Source organism: Microcebus murinus, chromosome 19 (genome assembly GCF_040939455.1).
Source record: "Microcebus murinus isolate Inina chromosome 19, M.murinus_Inina_mat1.0, whole genome shotgun sequence".
Classification (NCBI taxonomy): Eukaryota; Metazoa; Chordata; class Mammalia; order Primates; family Cheirogaleidae; genus Microcebus; species Microcebus murinus.
In genome coordinates, this window is record NC_134122.1 from 49,717,445 (window position 1) to 49,733,436 (window position 15,992).

The following is a 15,992-nucleotide window of genomic DNA, read 5'->3' on the forward strand; positions in this document are numbered from 1 at the left end:
TCTTGTACCCTGCAAAATTAAGTTTTGTATACAAAGGAGAAATAAAGACATTCTCAGATATGCAAAGACTAAGGGAATTCACCAAGACAAGACCAGCCCTCCAGGAAGTATTCAAAACAGTGTTACACATAGATCAGCACAATAAACACAAATGTAAAATCACCCCAAAGCTAAGGGTCAAAGGCCAGATACCACAGTGGCTCAAGAGAGAAAACAAAGCAACACAGTTCAACTCAAAAGGATGAACAGAAATTTGCCCCACTTATCAGTTCTCTCAATAAATGTGAATGGCTTGAAATGCCCACTAACGAGACATAGGCTGGCTGAATGGATAAATACACACAAGCCAAGTATCTGCTATCTTCAGGAAACACATCTAACCTATAAGGATGCATTCAGACTCAACATGAAGGGGTGGAAAACAATATTTCAAGCAAACGGAAGCCAAAAGAAGGCTGGTGTGGTAGTTTTGATTTCAGATGACTTACTCTTTAAATCAACAAAACTAATAAAAGACAAAGAGAGTCACTATATAATGGTGAAGGAGGGTACAGTTCAACAAGAAGACATAACAATTCTAAATATTTATGGGCCTAACTCAGGTATGCCAAGATTCATAAAGCAAATTCTACTTGATCTAAACAAAATGATAAACAGCAATACCATAATAGCAGGAGCCTTCAACACCCCTCTGACAACACAGGACAGATCCTCCAAACAGAAAATTAACAAACAAACATTGGACTTAAAAAGAACTCTAGAACAAATGGGCCTGACTCATATTTATAGAACATTCTACCCCAAAACCACTGAATATACGTTCTTCTCATCAGCTCATGGGACATTCTCTAAAATTGACGAAATCCTAGGTCACAAAGCATGTCTGAAAAAATTTTAAAAATAGAAGTTATACCATGCATCTTCTCAGACCACAGGAGAATAAATTTAGAAATCAACCCCAATAGAAACTCTCATCTCTACACAAAGTCGTGGAAACTAAACAAGCTTGTGCTGAATGATTATTTCATTAATGAGGAAATCAAGATGGAAATCAAAAGATTCTTTGAACTAAATGACAAAGGAGGCAATAGTTATCAAAATCTGTGGGACACAGCTAAAGCAGTCCTGAGAGGAAAATTTATTTCCATAAATGCCTACATCCAAAAGACAGAAAGATCACAAACAATTTAATGAATCATCTCAAAGAACTGGAAAAGGATGAACATACCCTACCCCAAACCCAGCAGAAGTGGTGAAATAAATAAGATCAGAGTAGAACTAAATGATATTGACAACAAAAAAACTATATGGAAGATTAATAAAACAAAAAGTTGGTTCTTTCAAAAAAATAAAATTGACATGCTTTGGCTAGATAAATGAAAAGCAGAAAAGAAAGAACTCTAATAAGCTCCATCAGGAATAAAAAAGGAGAAATTACAACTGATGCCACGGAGATACAAAGTATCATCTATGAATACTCTAAAAACCTTTATGCTCATAAACTGGAAAATTTGGAGGAATTGGCACATTCTTAGAAACACAAAGCCTCCCTATGCTCAATCAGGAAGAAATAGAATTCCTGAACAGACCAACATCAAATATTGAAATTGAAACAGCAATAAAATCCTTCCTAAAAATAAAAGTCCCAGACCAGATGGTTTCACACCCGAATTTTACCAGACCTACCAGAAGAACTGGTGCCTATCCTGCAGAAATTATTCTACAGCATCAAGAAGAAGGATTTCCCCCCAACACATTTTATGAAGCCAACACAACACTGATACCAAAACCAGGAAAGGACGCAACAAGAAAACTACAGACCAATATCCCTTATCAATATAGATGCAAAAATTCTCAACAAAACCCTAGCAAACCGAATTCAGATGCTTACCAAAAAAATAATACATCACAACCAAGTGGGCTTCATTCCGGAGATGCAGAAATGGTTCAACATATGCAAATCTATAAATGTAATCCACCACATAAATAGAAGCAAAATAAAGATCATATGATCCTCTCAATAGACACACAAAAAGCATTTGACAAAATTCAACACCCTTTTATGATAAGAACGCTTAACAAAACAGGCATAGATGGGGGTTACCTAAAAATGATACAAACCATATATGACAAACCCACGACCAGCATCATACTGAATGGGTAAAAACTGAAAGCATTCCCACTTTGAACTGGAATCAGACAAGGTTGATCTCTATCACTGCTTCTATTCAACATAGTGCTGGAATTCCTAGCCAGAGCAATCAGACAAGAGAAGGGAATCAAGGTCATCCAAATGGGGGGCAGAAGAGGTCAAACTGTCTCTCTTTGTTGACAATATGATCTTATACCTAGAAAACCCCAAAGATTCTGCCATGAGACTACTGGCATTGATAAACAAATTTAGCAAAGTCTCAGGTTACAAAATCAATGTACAGAAATCAATAGCAGTCTTATATGCCAACAACAAATTGAGAACCAAATCAAAGACTCAATACCCTTCACAATAGCAACAAAGAAAATAAAATACCTTGGAATAGATTTAACTAAGGAGGTAAAAGAGCTCTACAGGGAGAATGATGAAACACTGAGGAAGGAAATAGCAGAGGACGTAAACAGATAGAAAACCATACCATGCTCATGAGTCAGCAGAATCAACATTGTTAAAATGCCTATACTACCCAAAGTGATCTACAGATGTAATGCAATCCCTATTAAAATACCAACATCATTTTTCACAGATATAGAAAAAAAATTTTACACTTCTTTTGGAACCAGAGAAGACCCCGTATAGCAAAAGCAATCTTAAGCAAAAAGAACAAATTGGGAGGCATCAATTTACCAGACTTCAAACTATACTACAAGGGTATAGTAACTAAAACAGCATGGGACTGGCACAAGAACAGGAACATAGACCAATGAACAAAACTGAGAACACAGATATAAAACCATCCTCATATAGCCATCTAATCTTTGACAAAGCAGACAAAAACATACACTGGGGAAAAGAATCCTTATTCAATAAATGGTGCTGGGAAAACTGAATAACCACATGTAGAAGACTGAAATAGGATCTGCACCTTCACCTCTCAAAAAAATCAACTCACGCTGGGTAACAGACTTAAACCTCTGAGGCATGAAACTATAAGAATTGGAGAAGAAAATGTTAGAAAAACTCTTCTAGACATTGGCCTAGGCTAAGAATTTATGAAGAAGACCCCAAAGTCAACCATAGCAACAACAAAAATAAATAAGACCTGATCAAATTAAAAAGCTTCTTAACAGCCAAAGAAACTATCATAAAAACAAACAGAATCTACAGAATGGGAGAAAATATTCGCATGTTACACATCCATAACTAGAATCTACACAGAACTCGGGAAAAACAGCAAGAAAAAATCAAACAACCCTATCAAAAAGTGGGCAAAGGACATAAACAGAAAATTTTCAAAAGTAGATAGACTAATGGTCAACAAACATATGAAAAAATGCTCAACATCTTTAACCATCAGAGAAATGCAAATCAAAATCACAATGAGGTACCATTTATCCCCAGTGAGAATGGGCTTTATCAAAAAGTCCCAAAACAACAAATGTTGGTGTGGATGCGGAGAGATAGGAACACTCATACCCTGCTGGTGGGACTGCAAACTAGTTCAACCTCTGTGGAAAGCAATATGGAGATATCTCAAAGCGATATAAGTAGATCTACCATTTGATCCAGCAATCCCATTACTGGGCATCTACCCAAAAGAACAAAAGACACTCTATAAAAAAGACATCTGCACCCGAATGTTTATAGCAGCACAACACAATTGCAAAGATGTGGAAACAACCCAAGTGCCCATCAATACATGAGTGGATTAATAAAATGTGTTATATGTATACCATAAAAAAGAATGGTAATTTAGCACCTCTTGTATTATCCTGGATAGAGCTGGAATCCATTCTACTAAGTGAAGTATCCCAAGAATAGAAAAATAAGCACCACATATTCTCACTATCAAATTGGTATTAACTGATCAACAACTAAGTGCACATTTAGGAATAACATTTATCGGGCGTCGGGCAAATGGGAGGGAGGAGGAGAGGATGGATATATACACACATAGTGCAATGTGCACCGTCTGGAGGATGGACATGCTTAAAGTTCTGACTTGGGTGGGGCAAGGGCAATATACATAATCTAAACATTTATATCCGCATAGTATGCTGACATACCCATAATATGCTGAAATAAAAATAAACTGGAAGGCAGGTCAGGTCTAGGTGGATACCTATGTTTGATGGTTACATTGAGTTGTCGGCAGCCTCTGTCTGGGGGTATTCCACTGAGAACCAAAGGAAGCCCCTGCTGCGAGGGCAGGGCTCCAGGGCAAGCAGACTTCCTGTGGCCCACCCTGAGGGCTGTGTATATGGAACCCCGAGTTTACTCAGGTGGAGTGCAGTCTCCTGCTGCAGCCCCCACGGGCATTCCGCCTGAGGTCAGGCTGGCGAAACCATTCTAGTACTCACAGACCTGTCCATTAAAATCATCAGCGTGTCTCACACACTGGGAAATCTACTTGAAATGTAAACATTACCTTTTCTCACTTTCAAAAAAGACAATAGATTGACTTTGATATATTTCTCTTGTGTGAATTCTGATTTTGGTTTCACTCATTGTCCTGTGTTGGAAATCCCCAGCTAGTAAATATGGCTCAACTTGGGTTGACAAGAGCCCTCCTTGGAGTCCAGCTTAGCCAATCTGCACGGGGAGCACCAAGTTCTCTTCTCTTTCATGAAGACGGTTCCTTACTAAACGGTGACTAGACTGGACCCTGGCCTTGTACCACATTCTGATTTATCTGTTGACCCTAAACACTGGGATTTGGAAAATAACACCTTTGCTCTTCTCTGGACTTTATACTCCTAGAGGGCAAGGACTGTGTGTTAGTCATCTTCCCACATACAGCATAGTAGATACTCAAGACGTTTTTCTGTGGAATAGATTTCCAGTGGTTTCTGATGCTCCTTCCCTAATTTGGGGTTCTCCTCTCAACCCAATCTGCATGAAGTGTCTTTGAAACACTTATATCTGTTGCAAACTAAAGAGAGCACAGTACATCAAATGTCCCCTCCCAGCATGTAAGGGTCTCCATGTGAAAATGCCTTTACGTATGTTACAATACACTGCAGCTAAAAGATTCGAGGTTTTAGCTTGTATCATTTCATCAGGAATTTCTTAGGGGCACTTGGCCTAACACAGTGTTTTTGTTCTAGATTTTCCTACCCACCATAAGGCCGTACGAATTTTCCATAAGCAGATTCTGGCACAAGTCAGCGTCTCCTTTCCTGGACAGTGGAAGAGACAGCTCTCTGGCCACGTCCTAACATCAGACTGTCCTTATTGAAGAGGCACATAGATGTCTGGTTACACGCTGTTTTCACATTTAAAACATTACAACAGCCTTATATTCATTGTGACAAGGGCTTTGATGTCTGGTCAAGATGAGGCACAGCTTTTCCTCCAATGGGTTACATGTCATTTCCATATTTTTAGCAAGGGAAACTTTGTCTCCAAATATTTAGTCATAAAAGGTGACTAAATGAACAATGAGAAGAAAAATCACATTGAAGAACATGATCTATTTAAACTTACTTTTTTATTATCATTTTTTCCAGTTACCCAGCATGCCACAATCTGATTGCTGACCTGGATGGAACAGAGTGAAATAAATGATTTACAAAGAGATATTTACATTCATCTGATTTATACTTGATATGCCACAATGCACCGCGACCTTCCCAGGGTGACACCACCTCAGACTGCAGTGGGGCTGTTCCTCATCTCCACATTTGTTGTCCGGCACCAAGGACGGGCTGGAGCCGAAGTCTGACACTAGATGAGGAGAGCTCCTGGTGTATGTTCTCAGAAATGGCTTGAAGTTATTATGTTTTTAAATCTGCTCATTTGTATGCTAGGTGGTACATATGAATTTCAATAAATGAAGTTTTTAAAGACTTGAATTGTAATGTTTCCTTGATACCTTGTAGTGATGAACAAAACACACTGAAAAGGCACATATTTTAACTAGGCCAAAGTGTATTCTGGAGGAAATTTTTGCTGCCATTCATTTTTCCTTCTCTTTTCTGAGCTAGATAGCATCTTTCAGCTTTATTTGCCTTTAATCAACATCCCATAAGACTCCATTGTTATTTAACATCTTACCAATTTGTGTACAATCAGGAGACACCAGGAAGCACTACGCATTATTCTTTCCATTCTGTTAACAACAAAAACAGACAAAAAAAGCATCTTTGGCTTGGTGGTGTCAGAATTTTTCTTCAGTATGCTGTATTTGAGAGGAGCCTAAAAACATACTTAGTGAAATTAGAAAATTTACTTAGAGTATATCAAATACCTGTACACAGATCATTATTTTAGTCTAAAATAGTATTTCTACTATACACAGTTAAGCCCTCAAATGCTTTAAAGCAATAAAAATGGACACTGAAAGTTTCGTGTTGTATTTGAGAATGACAATGAAACACTAAAGGCAAGGCTGCAGTTGGACAAGTCCCAGACCTTAGGCTATTCTCCTGGCCAGTGACTCTGGCCATGATCATCTCAACACAGGTCGAAGGTCACCATATGTTCAGCCTTGCCTCTCAGAATCGATGTGGAATAGGCTTTGGAGGCGGCAACATGATACACAAGAGACCATCCAAGTCTCTTGGGCACGTAAAAGGTTCAAGCCTGAAATAGTAGAACTTCTACTCAGATTCAGAAGGTTTTGATTTCGTCAAATGTGCTAGACATAAAGGCTGTCACATAAGATTTTACTTGTCCTTAATTCTGTTTTAGGTATACTGTGAATAAATTATACAATATTCTAAAAATAGCACCTTTAAAGAATTATAGAGGTCACTTTATTTTAGCCTCCTGGATCTGTCAAGCCCAGTGGTTTTGAGAGAAGAGCACATGTAAGAATGCCCTCAGATTTGGCTGTGTGACATACATGTACATGCTTGACTAACTCTAGTCCCAAAAGCCATTCCTCTGTATGGCTTAGTCATATGAGCAAAGCCAAGTTTCTACAATAGTAGCTTTATGAGGTAAAATCAGAAAAAGGCCCCATCCAAAATGATTCCACATAAATCAGATTGCAGTCCAGCCATCCTACTCACTATTACCTATGTCTAAGTTTGTTAATTTGCCATGAAGTGTTAAAAATACACTCTAGGAAAGGAAGTATGCAGAGCAGTACATTATCAGGAAGACACTGATGACGACCTACAGTCCTTAAGAATTCTGGGTCCAAGCCATTTGTTGTAAAGATTATTAGATCTCAACAATCCCCAAGGTCTAAGACCTACTCCGTCCCTGGCTTCACAGTAGATCTGTCCTAAACCCAGTGCTGAGAGGTGAGCGTCTTCCCTTTGGAAGTAGCCTTTCATCAGAGTTTGTACAACTGCACTGTTTCCATTTTATTGATGTAAAAATAATCCCATGTGTGTTTTGAGCTATAAAGAGTTTACAGATTTTCCTATCACATTTTATACAGGGTAGATTAATGCCAGGTGGGGCTATTAAAATTTTTTTTTCAGAAAAGAGTAATTTTCTGAGATTACAGAACCACATCCAACAACAACAAACAGAGAAGTAGCAGATTGACATAGTGCTTTATTTAAGCTGTCTGTACGAAGGAAAATAATGTGCATCCCTATCATATACGTGTAAAAATACTAAGGATGTACAGTGTACAAAAACAGTTTCTTGTAGTTATTTCACATCCTTGTGGGTCATATACTTAAGGAAATAAACAGTTTTAGTATGACCAACAATAATAGTAATACAGTTTCTTGGGTTCATATTTGCGTCTGCTTAAAATCCTTAACCAGATGACTAGATCTTGCATGGATCTAATGAAAGAACTAGCAAGGTCAAGAAGTGTCACAAACTATAAAGCTACAGGGAGGTAATTCAATTACCAATTTAGAGGTTTTCTTTTTATTTAAATAAATACTTTACATTTCATGCTTGCCTGTAATGCACTACCAGGAGCAAGATAAGGAAATTCTACTGTAGACAGTACAAACAGTAGCAGCAAAGTGTGTACATTGAGGTGTAATATATAGACCCTGCAGTTAGTAAGGAAGGCCCTTACTTTTGTACTCTAGGAGAAGCAAGTGGCCCCTGCAAGAACAGTCAGCTTTAAGAAGCCAGAAATCAGGTATGGGAAATGGAAAACAATACTGGAATAATGCTACGTAATTAGTGTAGAAAGCAAAGCTGAGAGCGACCCTGCCAACAATTCGAGCAGAAATGGCCAATTTCCTCCAAGATGGCTGCATTATGACAGAGTTCAGACTTCATGACAGTACCAGCTGGAGTCCACGAAGTCTGAACTGCATCTCACTCAATGATTCCACGTTTCAGGCCGTTCCACCTGCCAGAACCCAAAACTACAGCTATGGGCAACACAGGGAAGTTTCAGAAATCTCCCCCTCTGCACATTCTGTTTTTCTATTGTTCCTCCATGCTAGCTGACAGATCTGGGAGTGAAAGAAAGGGATTCTCAAAATCGAAGCCAAGAAAACACCTTGTGTGATACCAACTGCGTCCCAGAGGGGAGAGGTGACTGAGTCCCGGGCGTGGCTGGGGGCTGAGCGCCAGCGGTGAGGAGTGGCCAGCCTGGGGCACTGTCAGTGCTGGTCATTCATCTTTAGGAGGTGTCCTTGGCCAAGGTCATGGAAATCACCTTAAGATTTGGGGGAAAAACCAAAACAACAAAAAGCTATGTGCTTAGTGTACAGTGTCATGCTTTCCCTCGCAAGGAGTAAGTGCTCTGAACATCAGCCAGTCTCAGCTTTCATCTCTTCCTCTCGCCAGGTTTTTATACAATGGATACAAGACAACTTAAAAGACATACCTTCTAGTCTACTTTCTTGTCCAAGTGAAACATTCAACATAATTCCAAGTGGAAAAAAAAAAAAAAGGTAAGCTATGTGTGTAAGTCAGAATGAACTACCATTTAACTGTAACTTCCTATTCAGTACTAAGGATGAACTTCACTCAGGTAGAAATATGAAAAATTAGGATAAAATCTATGTCTAAATATGTCTTAGCTGCCTTAGTAAAATGCCCTTTAACCCCCGTCAGTCCCAGTGGCCTGCCCACCGCCAGCAGTGGTTTCATAGCTATAGACCCACACTTCCGGCGTCAAGAGGCTAAGACATCTGCATATGAATATGATTCATCCTACTGAGAAAGTCACTTGCTCTTTCATACAATGCAATCATAATACTACGTCACGCTGTAGTCTTCCATTTGGGAGCTGTCAGATTAGCTAAAATACATTTCCATGATCACTCCACGGAGCGGGAAGGCCTTCTGTTTGCCCTAAGAATGGCCCCCAGCCCCTTGGACTTCATAGACTGCTTTGGAAAATGTCAGCTCCTAGCACCAAAGGGTTTAATCTGAAGATCATCATTAATGAAAGAGAAAGATGAGGTTTGCATACATGTCCCCTTTCAGTGAGAAATGTTGGAATTTGGAGACATGAGTATATACAGAAAAAGAAAAGCTGGAGGTGTTCTCTTTTTGTTTTTTTTTTTTTCCCTGATGGCTTAATTCAGTGATAAATGTACCATGATCACAATAAACACACCAGGTTCTTAACCTTTACTGCCTACTTCCTAAATACTCAAGATGTATTCATTTTGCCAAGTAAAGTTCATTTCTTATCATCATTCAGGTTCCAATTTTCTTCATTACATTATGTTGCCAGGCTGTCACAATGTTTCAATTCTCAAATGAGCAAACATCAGTTTTGCTCAATATCAATTGGTTTCATTTAACCCCTTGGCATGGGTAGTTGGGGATTTTCTCATTTTTAGCACCAAGGGGTTAAATGACAGCATCTCTTCTCCCAAAGCCAAATTCTAACATATATACCATTTCAGAGCCTTATCAATTTTTTTTGTTTACATAGGAGAAAAAGTGCATGATTCTCATCAGCGTGTACATTCCTTGCACATGGGTCAAAAGAAACTGCAGTAAGTCTATTTTATGTAAGTTGGAGCTGCATTTGCTAACATGACATAATTCTCATCACTAAAAAATAAATACTACTGCAATATAAACAAAATCGTAAAAGGACATTCAAAGTTTTAACATCTGAGTTTTAAAAGCTAATTCACGTAGAACTGAAAGTAAAAAATTAAAACAAATAAGGCAAACACCTGTTTACCTTGGTGTACGAATTTTGGTGAAAAGCAGGATCATTATACCTGTCTACATTCTTCAGCCATCAGAGGTGATAAATATCAAGAAGGAAAAAGGTTTCCAAGCACAGGGGAAAAAATGCTCTCTGGCGCAAACTGTATCATAAGACTCTTTAAGTGACTTTGACTGTGCATATGCCTTCATTTCTTGGCAGAACAATGTTCCTTTGCCCACGATTGCCCGTGAAGTCTCGACGTCCACGTGTGATACCGGGTTTCCTCTGCAGTATCCACCAGGAATTAAAAATATATATGTATCTCAACAGTTGTTCAGTCCTTCTCTCAAATGCTTCCTAATAAATTCCAGCCAAATCTTAGTGATGCATGCCTGCTTCATGCCGCGATCTGATACGCTTTACTACAGCTTTGCATATGCACATCACCACCCTTCCACAATTGCTTGTTCTGAATTATAAACTAAATCTTCTTAGTCTAATTAGTTTTTGATTTATCTTCTAGAAAGTTAAAAAATGTACCTAGAATCAGTGTATCTCATTTAGCCTTCACTGTTAGGGAAAAACAAAAACTAAAAGGTTAAAAGATGACTATTGGTGCACAAATGAACAATGGTGGGCTCATGACTTCCAAAGATTGTAAAATTACTTCTTAAAGTTGCTATAATAGTAAGACAGTAGCAGCAACAGCATGAGACCTTAGACTGAGATACAATTTCATGCAAAAACAAAGATTGGAGTGTGTTTGCGTATCTGTGTGTTTTCATGTGGGTGAAAGGTGGTGCGGGGTGAAGACCCTTGGCTGGTCTAGGGTGTCGGAAGGTGCCCCTGCTACCTGTACGAGCTAGGACCGGTGGTGATGTCCAGGAATCATTTTCAGTAACAAATCTAAGATGACAGTGAAGTAGCAGAATGAAAGAGACTTATTCTCGTCCACTTGCAGAGTAGGAAAATTGAGGGAAATGTGGCCGCCTCTCATTGTCCATGCAGTCCATACCATCCTCATCATCTGTGGGCGGGAAACAGCTATTTTAATTTTATACTTATTTTTTGCATCATTATCTCTGTAAAAGTCTGTACTTTCTTTAACTCTAAAGATAGGAAAGATTAACAGAGGCAATAACTCCCATAAACCTGTGTTTATCAGAAAACATATAGTAATTATACTTCAAAAATTATCTGATTTTCATAAATACATGGTCAATGAAGAAATAAAACTATAAAGTCATCTTCAAGACGTAAAAATTTCAAGGCTCAATGAAATTTGGAAAAATACTATTAAATCAGATTTTTTTTAATGAGAAGGAACAATCTTCAGTTACCTTTCATTCCATTTCATGAAACCAAGTATGTCAAAACTATACAAGTCAGTGAAACCTACAGCATCCAAAGTGTCTACACAGACTCCACTGTCAACTGCCGTCAAGTGCCCGTATTTTTTCTTCACTGTGCTTTAGGGTGATGGCAAAATAGAGCTTCCTATGAAACTTTATTCAGCATCTAACTTCTGGCTTTACTCACGGTTCCCAATTTTCCTCTGATAAAACTTTAAACTAGAATAAGGAGACCAAGTGAAAAACGAAAAGAGGGAAAGATGTCAGCACCTACGTCCCGGCTCATCGAGAAACGCAGGGAGAAGACATCTGAAAGTCGTGGGCAGAGGCTGGCGCGGCCAAGGCGCCGCTCGCCTGGGCTTCGTCCTCCTGCACGTGGGAGGTGGCGAGAGATCGCCGCCCTCTCCTCCCCCCAGTGGCTGCATCCCCCGCTGCCGGGTGGCTGCCCGCGCACGCGGCCCCTGTGCGTCCGTCGCTGCTCTGGCCCAGCTGTCCGGGCCCCTCAGACGGACAGAGCCCTGAACACAGCCCCGAGTCTCCTGGGAGGCAGGCCCTTTCCCATCTCCTGCTCTACTCTGTGCCCACTTCATCGTACCCGTCCTGCAGTCAAAGTGAATGAGCCTTTCAGATACTCAACCTTTTTTTCTTCAAGCAAAAAAAATATTTCATTTCCTCAAGTCCACATAGGAAGCATATTACCAATTCTTTTATTTAGTAATTTTCTAGCCTCTGCAGGGAGCGTCGGCTGTGTGTGATGGAAGCAAGTACACAGGCAGATCCTGCTGCACTGAGGCTGACCCTGTCGCCAAACCACGGGCGATGCCCTGCCTTCCCCTCTGTCTGGAGAATAAGGAGCGCTTCCTTTTCTTTCCTCACTGTTCTTTTTAGTATTTGATTCCTAATGCAGAAGGTTCTAAGAAATGGGATCAAGGAGCCATTAACGAAAATTCTGACCTCTAATTTACCAGAAACATCCCTGTTCTAGGTAGGAATCAATCCATCAAGACACATTTGTGGCTCCCTGGGTCCCTATGAGACACCAAACCGAGGGCCTCTCTCGCTCTGCAAACAGACCACTGGAAACACAGTCAGCATTTCCAGAGACTGCGGAAGTTCAGGGAAATCTCTGCCTCCTTATACAATACTGGTTTCAGTGTTTGTACCAAGCGAGTCACATGCATGTTTCAGACAAATCCCTTCAGCAGTTATTTTTAGCTGCACTAAAGATGGAAGGAGCTGGGCAATGAATGAAGGCCTAGCTGCCGCTGAGCCACGGAGTACAATATAAAGACTCTCTAGAGAAAAGACAGCTGAAATCCTACTGTTCAGATTCTGACATGTGTCAATCACATTTCAAAGAAACAGTTTTCCCCACGAACAGCTTTGTTTGCTGAGTGTTTCTGCACAGCAAACGCGCGGCGAGGCCTGGACAGCCAGCGTGGGAAAGCGGTGCTGTCCCGGCCCGGCCGGCGAGGGACGCGAGCTGCCCTGGCTGCCCGGGCCCAGGTGAGCCAGGCTCTTGACGGGCAGGTGCGGGACCGCCTGGTGGAGGAGCGGGAGCTCTCGCTGGATGTCAGCTGAGAATTAAAAGAGAGCTTTCACCTGTCACGTCAGCAGCAAATCCATCACATTTCTGAATATAAAGAACTCTAAATTGCACAGATAACCCTGTGAGGGCCCACACCTTGGTACTGCGCAAAGCCAGTGATCTCTCAATCACTCTGGCTCCCTTCTGTCATCAGGCTTGCGAACAGTGAGGTGCAAATATCTGATCGTGGCCTGAAAAGGAGCTGGCAGCCCGGGCAGGGCTGCACCGGGAGGGGACTGGCGGGGGTGGCAGCTGACGCCGAGCCAGAGCCTGTTACACCCATTCATAGTATATAGGTCAGTTCCTGCTGTGAGGGGACGTTCTTAGGGTTCAAAGATGATAATGAACATGAGCTATGTTTTTTAAAATAACACATCTGGAAAAAGAAAACTAAAGGATTAGCCCTACATGTTACATCGAAATCCACAGATCCAAGGAGCACCAGTTGCCTAATTTTCTTACATTTAATAAATGTAATCATATGGCAGTAAAAGCTACCAGATCTCAAAGAAAATCTCTTTTTCTGTAAGAGGAAGGCAGAGGACCATTAATGGATATAACGAAAGACGACACATTCCAAAATCTGTTCAATTAATTAACACCAGCGAGGACAATCTGGCATGTTGCTGCAGCTGTTTGTAGAAAATGGAACATTTTGCCTTTCTAACTGCTGATTTGTTCTAAAAAAAAATAAGCCCATTCTGTTTTATAAAGCAAGGTGGTAAGTGGGCAGACAACTGCTAACGAATGGTACTACTGTGGACTTTTATGAACAAAACCTCTGTGTGTCAGCAGTTAGGGAGCTGCAACCATTTCTTACCAGCACTGCTATCCACAGCTGCAAGAAGAAAAGATTATGTTAAATGTAATCACAGTTCAAAGTTTCACTGAGTCTCCTTTTATCTGCCCCTTAAGGGAATCCAGGATATACCCAGGGACTGACACTCTAAAAACACTGCGCCTGTCCCCTGAAAGAACCCAGAGCTGCGCGCACAGCCCCACGGCGCCCTGCTGAGCGGCAGGAGAGGCCACGGGACGCGGGCGCCATGGAACGCGGGCGCCTGCAGCCCTGCCTGTGCCCCGCCACGCTGTGCGGCGCCTCATCCGAGCTCCTGTCCAGACGCCCCGAGTAGGGATGAAACAGCAAGCCACGGTGCCCTCCCCACCCCTAGACTTGGTGCGCCCGCCAGACACAGACGACACGGCTGGGCTCTTGTTTCTGAAGCACCCAGGGGCCAGTGGCAGGGCAGGACCACACCCACTTCTGACATCCACAAAAGCCAGACTTTCAAGGACCCACGCTTGCAGGAGGACTTTGATAGCCACATCCTGGAAGTCACTGCAACGGCTCGATCTGGACATGGACCTATTATCCTGTTAACGCACGGAGGGCTTGGGGCTTCTACTGCATGACCCACATTTGAAGTGACATATGTTCTTTGAAGAACACAGCTGCTGTTAGTGATAAAATATGACATGCCAGGAAAAACATTCTTGATGGCTTTTATATTGTCGATGAGTGAAGCTGAGGAACGAGGATCAATTATGTTCTAGAAACCATGCTGGGGTACTTAAAACACCTTCTAACATTTCAGCCTCATTACAGAAGTTCTAGAAATTCAGCCGTAAAAGGCAAACTCACTAATGACCAGTTCTCATCAGGACAGGGTGCAGAGTTAGGGATAAGGCAGGCAAGATGAATTTTTGAAGAAATTCTGGTCCTTGGAGCTAAAGCTTTGCGATTCAAGCCAATCATGGAAAAACAATTGCCGAGTAAGAAGCCGTGTGGAACCGTTTCTAATCCACCTTACTTGCAACCGAATCCACTCCGAAACCATTTTGCTGGGACCTCCCTGGCCTCACGTTTGCAGCTCCACACCCAGTCAGCCCTGCCCCGCCTGCGCCTTTCAGCTGAGCCAGGTGCTCACTGTGCTGGGCCTCTTGTCACCGTGGAGGAGTGGATCACAGCACAAAGCAGCACCACGGAATGGTTAATCTGCCTCTTGAATAGAACTGAAAACAGGGAGATTGGAACCTGCAGAGCTCTAGGTGCCTTTCCTAAAGAGACGGCTTCTCAGGCACAGCAGGGAAGATGGGCCCCCAGAGCAGATCCAGGCTTGCACTCCCTTCTCCGGGGACAAAGTGGCCTGCCATGTCCCAGAGCTAGTAAGTAAATGGTAAAGGCAGGTTCCTCGGGTCTGAGTCCCGGCTTCTTCAACCTCGCTCTGTCTCCCAACTTGGGATTTTGCATTTAGCGTTCGGAAGTAAAATATCTCCTCGTGACTTTGCATTTACAGAGCCTATCTGTTTCCTTGACTTCTAAAATAACATGTTTGGTTGTCCAAAAAAGAGTCTACAAATGCCAGAGGCTCTATTTAAGAAAGGAAACTGGGCTGGATGTGGTGGCTCATGTTTATAATGCCAGCACTCTGGGAGGCCGAGGTGGGAGGACTGGGTGAAGCCAAGAGTTCAAGACCAGCCTGGGTCACATAGTGAAACCCTGTCTCTAGAAAAAAATAAGAAAAATTAGCCAGGCCATGTGGTGACAAGTGTAGTCCCAGCTACTCCAGAGGCTGAGGCAGGAGGAGTGTTTGAGCCCAGGAGTTTGAGCAAGGCTGCAGTGAGCTATGATCATGCCACTGTACTCCAGGCTGGATGACAGAGCAAGACCCCATCTCAAAAAATAAAATAAAAAAAAAGGAAGCTGACTCAAAGAGGCAGACAGAGATATGTTCAGGCCCTTCCTATCCAACGCCCACTGTGGCTATCGAGTGGGGAGGCCAGCCTGGGCCTCCTGTTGCCCCCGAAGTCCCCAGGTCCCTGCCATATTCTGCTTTTTCATTCCTCCAG

At 41.7% G+C, this 15,992-nt stretch overlaps 2 protein-coding genes across 6 annotated transcripts in view; one reads left to right on the forward strand and one right to left on the reverse strand.

Moving 5' to 3' along the window:
* SDCCAG8 (SHH signaling and ciliogenesis regulator SDCCAG8) overlaps positions 1 to 5,796 on the forward strand; it is a 217,513-nt gene extending 211,717 nt beyond the window's left edge. For all 4 annotated transcript variants that reach the window (XM_012751164.3, XM_012751174.3, XM_012751172.3 and 1 more), the window contains exon 18: positions 5,662 to 5,796. In XM_012751164.3, the coding sequence (XP_012606618.2) occupies positions 5,662 to 5,691 (30 nt within the window). In that variant the 3' untranslated portion in view covers positions 5,692 to 5,796. The remainder of the gene's footprint in view (positions 1 to 5,661) is intronic.
* Positions 5,627 to 15,992, reverse strand: part of AKT3 (AKT serine/threonine kinase 3) — a 281,167-nt gene continuing 270,801 nt past the window's right edge. The window contains exon 14 of one of the 2 annotated variants that reach the window (XM_012751176.3): positions 5,627 to 11,229. In XM_012751176.3, coding sequence (XP_012606630.1) covers positions 11,144 to 11,229 — 86 coding nt within the window. In that variant the 3' untranslated portion in view covers positions 5,627 to 11,143. The remainder of the gene's footprint in view (positions 11,230 to 15,992) is intronic. The other variant, XM_075995527.1, reaches the window with a different exon arrangement.